The sequence below is a fragment of the Pogoniulus pusillus genome, chromosome 40 (assembly GCF_015220805.1).
Source record: "Pogoniulus pusillus isolate bPogPus1 chromosome 40, bPogPus1.pri, whole genome shotgun sequence".
Lineage (NCBI taxonomy): Eukaryota > Metazoa > Chordata > Aves > Piciformes > Lybiidae > Pogoniulus > Pogoniulus pusillus.
In genome coordinates this window covers 6,911,109-6,923,412 of record NC_087303.1, presented here as the reverse complement: position 1 = coordinate 6,923,412, position 12,304 = coordinate 6,911,109, and the positions used below count along the sequence as shown (strand labels likewise).

The following is a 12,304-nucleotide window of genomic DNA, read 5'->3' as shown; positions in this document are numbered from 1 at the left end:
TATTTATGACCCTGCTCCCTTCAGGCATCAACTGGCTTCAGATTTTCACCCGGAGCAACTGATCCGCTGAGGGTCAAACCTGCTCCGGTTGGAGGTGTCCCTGCTGACTGCAGGGGGCTTGGACAAGACGACCTCCGAGGGCCCCTCCCAACCCGATGCATTCGGTGGGGGGAAGGTGCTCCAGGAGCAGCTGGGAGCAGCACAGGGCCCAGAAGCTCCGTCTCGGCAGATCCCTGCCTTCCCTTTTTGCCCCAAGCTATTTGCTTCTAGATCGTTTCCTGCTCAGCTCAGCTCAGCTCTACCTGTTCCACGTTATCTGGACCACTTCATTTTCAATGTCCTCTGCCAGTCCCTTCTCCAGAGGCTCAGCAATCATCGTGATCTTGTTCCTGAAACAGAGGCAGAGCAGTTAGCTCCTGCAGTGATGGACATCGGAGGAGCTGCCAGGACCGCAGGGGCTGCACTGCCTCCAGCCACTCCTGCCCCTTGCTGCCCCCAGCACAGCTGGAGAGGCACAGCCACTCCTGCCCCTCACTGCCCCCAGCACAGCTGGAGAGACAAAGCCACTCCTGCCCCTTGCTGCCCCCAGCACAGCTGGAGAGGCAAAGCCACTCCTGCCCCTCACTGCCCCCAGCACAGCTGGAGAGGCAAAGCCACTCCTGCCCCTCACTGCCCCCAGCACAGCTGGAGAGACAAAGCCACTCCTGCCCCTCACTGCCCCCAGCACAGCTGGAGAGGCAAAGCCACTCCTGCCCCTCACTGCCCCCAGCACAGCTGGAGAGACAAAGCCACTCCTGCCCCTCACTGCCCCCAGCACAGCTGGAGAGGCACAGCCACTCCTGCCCCTCACATGTGAGGAGAGCTCAGACACTTAACCATTGCTCTCCAAAGTCTGCTCAGCTCCAGCAGCAGACTGCTGGGGGACAGCAGAGCTCCATCCCCTGCCAGACGTGCATAGCTGCAGGAGGAAGCCCCAGGACCAGGCAATGTGCCTGTCAGAGCCAGCACTCATCATGTCCCACACAAGATACTGCCTTGGAGAACTCCACCAAGGTGCCCCCAGAGACCAAGTCAGGACTGGAGCCTTTCTCTTCCCAAACCAAAGGAGAGACAGCACCAGAACCAAGAAACCACCCAGCAAAAGTTGCCTTTAGCATGCAGCAAAATCCTCATTGCCCTGAAAATTCAGGCATGAAGAGGTCCTCTGCTCCTTGACTTCACCCTGCTTAGCCAAGCCTCTGTTCCTTCACAAGTTTCCCTCTCTTCCAACACATGCTGAAGGAAACAGGCTGGAAGGCTCCAGTGCACCACCAGGTATCAGTGTGAAAATGAAGGATGGATAAGACAAAAGGGTTTGCTCCTGTGGGGGAGGTTTTGGGATCCTAGAGCAGGTGCCAAAGAGCCCAGTGCTGCCCTCAGGCACCTGTTCTAGGATCCCAACACATCCTCCAGCCACGCAAACACCACAGAACCACTGGAAAAAGGATGAAATTGGGCTAAAAGATGATGTCCAAGGCCCAGCTTGCCCCCAGGCTCTTACTTCTTGTTGGGTGTCTCAGCAAAGCACTTCAGGGATGATGTTTCCACCACTGTCTCACAGAATGTCACCACAGGATCAGCAACCTGCAACAACAACAACAGGTTTGGGAGGTTCTCAAGGACTCTGGAGGAGAGGGAAAGGTTAGGGCATGGGCACACACCTCTCTGACAGTGGTCAGGCTTTTGGGGACACTGAGGTGACATCAGTCTGGAGGGGTTAAAGTTGAAGACACAGAATTGTGGCTTTCAGAGAGGGAATCATAGAATGGGTTGGGTTGGAAGGGATCTCCAAAGCTCATCCAGTCCAACCCCCTGCACTCATCAGGGACATCCTCACTAGAGCAGGCTGCTAAGAGCCTTGTGGAGCCTCACCTTGAGTATCTCCAGGGATGAGGCCTCCACCACCTCCCTGGGCAACCTGTTGCAGAGTTCCAGCACCCTCCTGGTGCAGAACTTGTTCCTCACATCCAATTTCAGTCTGCTCTGCTCTCATTTCAAACCATTGCCTCTTGTCCTGTCCCTGCAGGCCTTTGGGAGCAGTCCCTCTGCAGCCTGCTTGGAGCCTCCTTCAGGCACTGGCAGGCAGCTCTAAAGTCTCCCTGAAGCCTTCTCTTCTCCAGGCTGGACATCCTCAGCTCCCTCAGCCTGTCCTCAGAGCAGAAGCTCTCCAGACCTTTCATGGCCTCCTCTGGACCCACTCTGTCAGGACCAGGTCCTTCCTGTGCTGAGGGCTCCAGAGCTGGCCCCAGCCCTGCAGGTGAGGTCTCCCCAGAGCAGAGCAGAGGGTCAGGATCTCCTCTGTCCAGCTCTGCCCACGCTGCTCTGGATGCAGCCCAGGCTGTCCTTGGCCTTCTGGGCTGGCAGTGCCCACAGCTGGCTCCTGCCCAGCTCCTCCCTCACCTGCACCCCCAGGCCCTTCTCTGCAGAGCTGCTCTGCATCTGAGCATCCCCCAGCCTGGACTGATAGTGAGGTTTGCCCTGACCTAGGAGCAGGACCTTGCACTTTGCCTTGTTGAACCTCATGAGATTCTCCTCAGCCACCTCTGCAGGTCCCTCTGGATGGATCCCATCCACAGCACTCAGCTCGGGGTCAGCTGCAAATGTGCCTTGAGCACAGTTCTGATTTCCAGCTCCTTTTCCTTTCAGAGCTTCTTGCCACTTAGCAGCTCCATTTGCATGCTGAGAGCAGCACAACTGCTGGGAGCTTGGCTGCAGAGGCTGTGTGAGCAAGGCAGAGCTCTGCCAGTAGATGTAGGTGCAACACCAAGTTCTGAGCATCCACACTCTGAGCCTGAGCCTCCTCACTGATCCAAGGAGCCTTGTTCTGCAGAACTGGAGCTCTGTTATGCAAGTGATGCTGCAGAGAGTCTAGCACTTACTTTGGAGGCAAAGGCTACTTTCCCTGCTGGTTATTCCCCCAGGACAAGGGCAGGCAGGGACATGAAGCTCTCTAGGTGCTAGATGCAAAGCCAACAGCTTGCACCACAGAACCACAGAGCTGTCAGGGCTGGAAGGGACCTCAAGGATCATCCAGCTCCAACCCCCTGCCGTGGGCAGGGACACCTCACACTAGAGCAGGTTGCCCAGAGCCACATCCAGCCTGGCCTTAAAGACTTCCATGAGGCTTCCACCACTTCCCTGGGCAATCTGTGCCAGTCTCTCACCACCCTCATACTGAAGAACTTCTTCCTAACATCCAATCTGAACCTCCCCACTTGCAGTTTTGCTCCACTCCCCCAGTCCTGGCACTCCCTGACAGCCTAAAAAGTCCCTCCCCAGCTTTCTTGTGGCCCCCTGCAGATAGTGGAAGGCCACAAGAAGGTCACCTCAGAGCCTTCTCTTCTCCAGACTGAACAGCCCAAAGTCTCAGCCTGTCCTCACAGCAGAGCAGCTCCAGCTCTCTGATCATCCTTGTGGCCTTCTCTGGACACCTTCCAGCCCCTCTTTCCTGTCCCAGGGGCTCCAAAACTGGACACAGTGCTCCCAGCAGCTCTATTCTGGTCTTTTACAGGGACAAGGAATTACAGAATGGTTTAGGTTGGAAGTGACCTCAAAGCTCAGCCAGTTCCAACCCTCTGCCATGGGCAGGGACACCTCCCACTAGAACAGGTCACTCAAGGCCTCATCCAACCTGGTCCTGAACGCCTCCAGGGAGAGAGCAACCACAACCTCCCTGGGCAACCTGTGCCAGTGTCTCACCACCCTCCCTGCAAAGAAGCCTTTCCTAACATCCACTTTCAATCTCCCCTCTGCCACTCCAAACCCATTCCTCCTCCTCCTGCCATTCCCAGACCTTCTCAATAGTCCCTCCCCAGCCCTCCTGCAGCCCCCTTCAGATCCTGCAAGGCCACTCCAAGGTCTCCTGGAAGCCTTCTCCTCTCCAGGCTGCACAGCCCCAACTCTCTCAGCCTGTGCTCAGAGCAGAGCTGCTGCAGCCCTCTCAGCATCTTGGTGGCTTCCAACACTTCCACGTCCTGCTTGTGCTGAGGGCTCCAGAACTGCACACAGTGCTCCAGGTGGGGTCTGAGGAGAGCAGAGCCAAGGGGCAGAATCCCCTCCCTTGCCCTGTGCCCACACTGCTCTTGCTGCCCAGGTCCTGTTCCTCAGGGCTGCTCTCAGCCATTCCCCACCCAGCTTGGAGCTGTGCTCAGGACTGTGCCCACCTAGGTGCAGGACAGGCATGGCAGAACCCACACTGTGCCTTCAGCTACATTTCATTTCCCATCCTTCTGAGAAAGGAGGACAAAGCCCTCCCCTAGCTGGGAGGATCAGAGAATCATAGAATGGTCTGGGTTGAAAGAGACCTCCAAAAGTCCTCTGGTCAAACCCCTCTGCACCCAGCAGGGACATCCTCCGCTAGTTCAGGTTGCCCAGAGCCCTGCTGAGCCTCACACTGAATATCTCCTGGGATGTGTCTCCAACCACCTCCCTGGGCAAGCTGTTGCAGTGTTCCAGCACCCTCACAGTAAAGAACTTGCTCCTCACATCCAATTCAAATCTGCTCTGCTCTGCTTTGAAGCCAACTGCCCTTGGTCCTGTCACAGTCACAGAACTAACCAGGCTGGAAAAGACCTCTGAGATCACAGAGTCCAACCTCTCCCCTAACACCTTCTGATTAACTAACCCCTGGCACTAAGTGCCTCATGCAGACTCCTTCTGAATACCTCCAGGGATGGGCACTTCACCACCTGCCCGGGCAGCCCATCCCAATGCCAGTCTGTGTTGCTGTGAACAACTTCCTACCATCCAGCCTGACCCTGCCCTGGCACAGCCTGAGGTGGTGTCCTCTCCTTCTGTCACTGCTTGCCTGGCAGAAGAGCCCAACCCCAGCTGGCCACAGCCTCCCTGTGCAAGCAGCCTCTCTCCATCCCTCCCGCAGGCCCCTGCAGGCCCTGGCAGGCAGCTGCCCCTCCCCTCACCTTGATGTCAATCTCGGAGTACATCTTGCGCAGGTCGTGCATGACGCAGTCCAGGTAGAGCTCGCCGGTGCCCAGGATCACATGCTCCCCAGACTCCTCCACCTGCCAGACAGCACAGGCCTCAGCTGCCTGCAGCACTGCTCACACACCTGCCCTCCAGCCTCCTCCATGAGCCCCACCAAGCATCAGCATTAGACTCACAGAACTGCTCTGGCTGGAAGAGAGCTCCAAGCTCCTCCAGCCCAAGCCTCCACCCAGCACTGCCCTGAGCACAGCTTCACAGGCTGCTGGAACACCTCCAGGCACGGTGACTCCAGCACTGCCCTGGGCAGCCTGTGCCAAGCTTTGAGAGCCCTTCCAGGGCAGAAATACTTCCTGAGCTCCAGCCTGAACCTGCCCTGGGGCAGCTTGGAACCATTTCCTCTGCTCCTGTCCCTTGCCCCCAAGGAGCAGAGGCTGCTCCCTCCTCACTGCCACCTCCTGCAAGCAGCTGCAGAGAGCAATGAGCTCTGCCCTCAGCCTCCTCTTCTCCACCTGCACCCCCTCAGTTCCCTCAGCCCCTCTTCACCCCCAGCTGCTCCAGGCCCTTCTCCAGCCTCTCTGCCCTGCTCTGGACAGGCTTCAGCTCCTCAATGTCTTTCCTGGACTGAAGCCCAGAGCTGAGCACAGCACTCAAGGTGTGGCCTCCCCAGTGCTGAGCACAGATGATCTCCTCCTGTCCCTGCTGCCCACCCTGCTTCTGACCCAAGCCAGGATGCCAGTAGCTTTCTTGGCCACCTGGGCACTGCTGCCTCCTGTTCAGCCACTGCCAACCAACACCCCTGGGTCCCTCTCTGAGCTGCAGCTTTAAGCAGTCAGTCATGCTCAGAGCAGCCCCAGGAAAGCCTCCCCAGCCTCCTCTAGCAGGAGGTGCTGAGGTGCTCTGCAGAAGGCTGTCTCCCTGGGGCCTGAGGCTCTGCTGGATTTAAGTTCCCTCTTCCCAGCTGATTCAGCAACAGGAGGAGTCCCACAGCAAAACAGAAGCCAAACTGATTGTGGAGCTGTGGCCCACGGGGGGAGCAGCAGCAGCAGCAGCACCTTGGTGGTGAGTGAGGGGTAGCTCTTGTTGACTTTGCGGAGGCCATCCAGCATCTTGGGCAGCTCAGAGGGGTTGACTGGCTCCACAGCTATCTTGATGACAGAGGTGGTGTTGAACTTCAGAGGACGGAAGATCTGAGCCTGAAAGCAGGGAAGGACAAAGAGCTGCAGCTCTGCACCGTGAGATGGCCTCTGGAGTGCTCTGTTCTTTCCCTTGCTGGCTCCTGTGCCAGGGCTCCTCAGCAGACGAGGTTTTGGGAACCTCATCACTGCAGCTTTGGGGATCACAGAACAGTCACAGAACCATTTTGGTTGGAAAAGACCTCTGAGATCATCCAGTCCAACCATTCTCTAGCTCTGCTAAGGCTGGGCCTAAACCACATCCCTCAGCACCAAGTCTCTGCCCCTCTGAAACACCTCTGGGGATGGGGATTCAACCATCTCCCTGGGCAGCCTGTGCCAGGCTCAGAGAACCCCTCCAGTAAAGAACTTTCTTCTAATACCAAATCTAAACCTCCCCTGGTGCACCTTGAGACCATTTCCTCTCATCCTGTCACTTGTTGCATGTGAGAAGAGCCCAACCCCCACCTCACAGCAGCCTCCTCTCAGGGAGCTGCAGAGAGCAATGAGGTCTCCCTCAGCCTCCTCTTCTCCACACTGCAGACCCACAGCTCCCTCAGCTGCTCCTCCCCAGTCCTGTTCTCCAGCCCTTTCACCAGCTTCATTGCCATTCTCTGGGCCCACTCCAGTCCCTCAGTGTCTTGGCTGTGCCACATCACCCTGGGTCCCTGTAAGGCTGAGTGGCAGCAGCTCTGCAGTTACCTCCTCGTTGCCCCGAGGCTCTGTGACCGTTGCAGTCTTCACTATGGGCTGGTCCACTCCTTCTATCAGCACCCAGTTGCCAGCAGGAACCCTGTTTACCTCAATATGATACCTAAAAGGCAGGAGAACATCACTGCAGTGCTTCCTGCTGCCAGCTTCAGGCCCTGGCAGTGCTGTCCCCAGCAGCAGGGACTCCAGGTGCCTCCTCTCTCCCAAAGCAGCCCAGTGCCAGAGCTTCCCCTACCTGGCAACCGAGATCCAGAGGCGGCCAACGGTGCAGATCTGGGAATCCTCCTCATCCTCCAGGGTGTAGTTCTCTCCAAGGACCTTCACAGGCTGCCCAGCATGGATGGTGCCACTGAGCACCCTGCCAAAGGCGTGGAACTGCACCCCATCATCTGTGCTGTACATCTTGGTCGTGTGGCACATCAGTGGGCCCTGCCCGAGAGAGGAAGCAGCCTTCAAAACGTGGGTGAGGAGCAGCTGCAGAGCTGCAGGCTCCTGGGCACCAAGGGCTGATGCAGAAACACTTCTGACCTGCCAAGTCTCATTCACAGAATGGCTTAGATTGGAAGGGGCCTTAGAGATCTATTCCAACCTCCCTTGCCATGGGCAGGGACACCTCTCAACTAGATTTGGTTGCTTACAGCCTCATCCAACCTGGCCTGGAACACCTCCAGGGAGGAGGCATCCACAGCATCCCAGGGCAGCCTGTTCCAGACTTTCACCACCCTCATACTTCAGAACTTCTTCCTCAGCTCCAGTCTAACCCTCCTCTCCCTCAGCCTCAAACCATTCCCCCTTGGCCTGTCTCTAGACACCCTCAGCAAAAGTCTCTCTCCATTTCCTCCCACATGGTGGGCCCTGGAGTGACTCTGGTTGACTCTGCTGCAGCTCTCCTCCCTCCTCTTCAGGAGAAGTAAAGAAAGTTTGGGGCAAGGCCACGAGCCCAAATGTTGTCTGCCAGCTTACAAAGCAGCTTGGAGCAACTCAGCTTCCAAAGGTCACAGCTCTCAGTCCCATAAGGTCACTCCACAGGCAGTGATCCAGTGACAGTCACCACTGTCTGGAGTCACGAGGGTAATCAACTCCTCCAGGTAAGAGATTCATTTTCTCCCCAGACAGCAGAACAAAAGTCATGAGCAGGTCCCTCAGGAAGCTGCTGGCTGGCGTTGGTGGCTCCAGACAGCTCTGAGTGACAGCTCAGGAGAAGCTGTTGGAGGAGAGAGGGCTGTGAAGGCTCTGCTCAGGAAGGTGCTGACCACTAACGTGGGCTGGTTCTTATCAGCTCAGCTCAGCCTTCTCAGTCTGGGAGAGAAACATCAAACTTCAACAAAAGGGACAAAAAAAGGACACAAAATCACCCTGCAGCTCCCACGTGCTCAGAAGTCCTGACCTAGTCCTGTGCCTCACTGTCACACAAGTCCCTCTCCCAAGGGCTGCCCTGGCAGGCAGCTGAAGGTCCTCAGAGTGAAGAGATTTGTTTGGGTATCGGATGAGAGGTTTCCAAGTGCTCCAAGTCAAATGTGTGCAGCTGGCTGGCAGGCAGCTGCCCTGCCAAGGCTCTGCCAGGCTGCTGCCCTGCCAAGGCTCTGCCAGGCTGCTGGAGACCCAGAGCACAGCAGCAGAGGTTGCTTACGTCAGGGTCGCACTCGCTCATGGCCTCGCCCAGGTCGGAGTCGACGCCGCCAGTGTAGGTGTGCTCGATTTTGGTCTTGGCCCCCACCTTTGGGGAGGGGATGTGCTGCACACACATGTCCACAAAGCCTGCAAGAGCAACACTTCATCAGCACAGGAGTCAGCAGCACAGAGGAGAGAAAGAGAATCACAGAACTGGTTTGGTTGGGGAAGATCTCCGAAGCTCATCCAGTCCAACCAGCAACCCAACCCCACCATGGCCACAGGCTGCTGAAGCACCTCCAGCCATGGGCACTCCACCACCTCCCTGGGCAGCCTGTGCCAAGCCCTGCCCACTCCTGCAGCAAAGAAAAGAAATTTTTCCTCCTCTCCAACCTAACCCTCCCCTGGCACAATTTCAGGTCTCCTTCTATCACCTGATTCTAGGGAGCAGAGCCCAAACCCCACCTGACTGCAGCCTCCTCTCAGGGAGCTGCAGAGAGCAATGAAGTCTCCCTCAGCGTCCTCTTCTCCATACTGCACCCCCCCAGCTCCCCCAGCTGCTCCTCCCCAGCCCTGTTCCCAGACCCTTTCCCAGCTTTGCTGCCCTGCTCCAGCCTCTCAATGTCCTTCTGGCAGAGAGTGGCATAAAACCAAACCCTGGAGTCAATCTGTGGCCTCCCCAGTGCCCAGCCCAGGGGCACAATCCCTGCCCTGCTCCTGCTGGGCACAGCACTGCTGATCCAGGCCAGGCTGCTGTGGCCTCTAAGAAAGCCAAGGCAAAGTCCTGCTGGCTGCAGAGCACCCCCAGCAAGGGGCAAGATGTGAGCAGGGTCTGGAACCATTCCTGGGGCCAATGCTTCAACATTTCATGTTTGGGAGGCCAAGAAAGGAGGGGTGCAGGTGGGCACCCCGTGGCTGCCCCACCCCTAACTGCTGGAGTGGGAGCAGGGCAGAGGGGCCATGGTGGGGGAGGACAAGGAGCAGTGACCTGTGAACTCCCCAAAGAACTTCTTGCAGACCAGGCGCAGCAGGGGACGGATGTTCAGCTTCAGCTCCTCTTTGGTCAGGTGGATCCCAAGTTCATCCAGAGTCCTGGGCAGGGTCGTGTCCACATCCCCCACCACCTGCAAGGCAATAGGCACCACTCTCAGCCCTGCTGGGGGGCTCCAAGCCAGCGACTCTCAGCTGCAGCTTCACAGAGCAGTCACCACCTGCTCTGCTTCAGAGCTCACAAAGGAACTGCCTGCTGGGTTCAGACATCGCTTGGCTGATACCAGAGGGCACTGGAAAGGCTGAAGGTAGTTAAGGAGTTGCTCACTACAGCTCTGCACCCCCAAATCCCTGAATTCCATCATGGTGAGGTTGGAAAGGACCTCTGGAGCTCATCCAGTCCAACTCCCTGCCAAAGCAGGGCACCCACAGAAGCTTGCCCAGGAGCACAATGACCAGGGGGAGTCTGGAAGCTCTCCAAAGGAGACTCCACAACCTCTCTGGGAAGCCTGCTCCAGGCCTCCAGCACCCTCACACCAAACAAATTCTTCCTCCTGGGTTCCAGTTTGTGCCCATTGCCCCTTGTCCTGTCCCTGGGCATCACTGACAAGAGTCTGGCCCCAGCCTCCTGCCCCCCTCCCTTTAATCTCTTGCTGAGCACTGCTCAGCTGCCCTCTGGAGCTGCTCTTCTGCAGGCTCTCAGCCCCAGGGCTCTCAGCCTTTGCTCCTCACAGAGCTGCTCCAGGCCCCTCAGTACCTTTGGAGCCTCCCCTGGACTCTCTTCAGCAGTTCCCTGTCCAACTTGAACTGAGGAGCCCAGAACTGGACACAGTACTCCAGATATGGCCTCACCAGGGCAGAACAGAGTGGGAGGAGAACCTCGCTCAGTCTTTAATCTGATCTGCAGCCTGTGAAGATCCCACTGAAGAACAGGACAGGTGAGTGCCACAGGCACAGCACCCCATGTCTAGCCCTTGGCTGCTCCTCTCTGGAGCTGTGGGAAGCAGAATGAACCACCACAGACCTGAGCCAAGATCTTGTAGAGAGGCTCCAGGATGAACTCCACAAAGCTGCGCTGGGAACTGCTCGTGGGAGCCTTCTTGGTGAACTTGCGCCTGTCAGGAGAGCAGAGGAGAGCCATGAGGAGCAGCACCCTGCAAGCACTCCTGCAAGCACCCCCACTGCTCTTCCCAGGCTTTCTTCCCCCCCCTCAATCCTCCCAGGAAGCTTCCAGGGGCACAGGAATGAGGCTTACTCCAAAAGAAGGCCAGAGGAGCCTCTCTGCTCCTGCTTACGGCGTCTGAGAGGACCACACGGATTGGCACCAAGCAGAAGGCCTGGCACAACCCTTCCCACACCACAGGACACAGGATCATAGGGCAGCTCTGCTCAGAAGGGACCTTGAGTGGTCACCTAATCATCTGGATCAGCAGGGAAAGGAGGGGGAATGCAGGCAGACAGACACTGACACAGGTCCCTTACGTCTTGGGGTTGAAGTAGATGTCACCCCAGAGCCGCTTCGCAAACTCCTGGTAGTTGATGTCTCCTGAAGGCAAAAGGCAAAGGAAAAGGCTCTCAGATGTCTCTGCCCTGCTCTCACCTTGCAGATCTTTGAGCTTGGGCTTTGAAAACAACCCTGAGGGTTCGATTTAAGAGAGCAGTGCTGGTGAGGGAACAAATGATTAAGCCCCGACCAGGCAGAGAGGGGGCAGGAAGCAGCCCACTGAGGCCGAGCCCACAGCCTGGGGGCTCACAGACCCCTCAGAACACTGCACCTCTCAGCCACACACGGGCTCAGAGCTGCAAAGAGCTGAGGAGAGCCTGGCCAGGCAGCACCTCGCTGCAGAACACCCTGGCACCTGCTCTGCTTCCCAAACGCTGTGACCCGCTGCGTGGTGCTAGGGTGCCAGGATGGTTGACACCCCACAGGCATCTTCTGCCTAGCTGAACATCTCCAGGTCCTTTTGTCCTCTTCAGCTGGCACCCTCAGCATGGAGCCCAGCACCCAAGTGCTGAGGGAGCAGAGGAGTGCATGGCTGTCAGGGTGCATTTGCAAAGAGGACGACAGCAGTGATCACCTCCAGCAGCTTCCCAACAAGCTTTTGCTGGGGGCAGATGTGCAGGCAGAGGAATTTCATGGTGGCTGCAGTTCTGACAGTGAAGCTCCTGCAACTGATGGCAGCTGAAGTGTGGTGGCTGCACATCAGAGCCCCCATGGCCACAACCAAACGTTTCTGGCTTGGAGCTCCTGCTCAGCTCGGGCCTGCCCTGTGGTCCCCACCCACTGCACCTTCACCAGGCCCCCAAGGAAGGGGCACTGAGCTAAAGCTGCTCCATGCAGAGAGCTCATCTGTGCCTGCACACTCCTGGGGACACGTGACAGTCCTGACACAGCAGTCCCTGACCTCTACAACTTCAGCCTCCCTCGGGCTAACTACTTCAGAAGAGCCAGGCCAGCTGCTCTGTGCCATCCTTCTCCCCTCAGCCCCAGCTCCCCAGCCTCAGACTTCAAAAGCCCTGGCTCAGGCCAGCAAAAAGCCCACTCCTACAAGTGGCACATTGCCCTAAGTGGGCACCTGGGGAGCAGAAAATTAAATCACAGCCAGAAGAAGACAGATTCTTAAAAAAGAAAGAGGGCAAAAGTGCAAAACCTTCTGGGCCCAGCCTGTGCCTGGCTGCAGCCCAGCCTGAGCCTCTGGAGACTTCTCTGCAGACGGGCAGAACTTAACTGCTTGGCCTCCAAGCTGTGGTGATGAGGCAAAGCACAAAGCCTTCAGCTGCCATAGCAGGGCTTGGTTTTGCTGCTTAGGAGTGTAAACCACTGGCTGCTGGCTCCA

The 12,304-nt window shown here is 57.4% G+C and overlaps 1 protein-coding gene across 3 annotated transcripts in view; it reads right to left on the bottom strand.

Annotated features, from left to right (window-relative positions):
* Positions 1-12,304, bottom strand: part of EFTUD2 (elongation factor Tu GTP binding domain containing 2) — a 33,821-nt gene that overhangs the window by 5,876 nt on the left and 15,641 nt on the right. For all 3 annotated transcript variants that reach the window (XM_064174550.1, XM_064174553.1, XM_064174551.1), the window contains exons 12-21: positions 10,950-11,013; positions 10,492-10,582; positions 9,466-9,601; positions 8,497-8,624; positions 7,102-7,295; positions 6,858-6,969; positions 6,036-6,176; positions 4,959-5,060; positions 1,541-1,623; positions 303-389 (exon numbers count right to left, since the gene is read on the bottom strand). In XM_064174550.1, the coding sequence (XP_064030620.1) occupies positions 303-389; positions 1,541-1,623; positions 4,959-5,060; positions 6,036-6,176; positions 6,858-6,969; positions 7,102-7,295; positions 8,497-8,624; positions 9,466-9,601; positions 10,492-10,582; positions 10,950-11,013 (1,138 nt within the window). The remainder of the gene's footprint in view (positions 1-302; positions 390-1,540; positions 1,624-4,958; positions 5,061-6,035; positions 6,177-6,857; positions 6,970-7,101; positions 7,296-8,496; positions 8,625-9,465; positions 9,602-10,491; positions 10,583-10,949; positions 11,014-12,304) is intronic.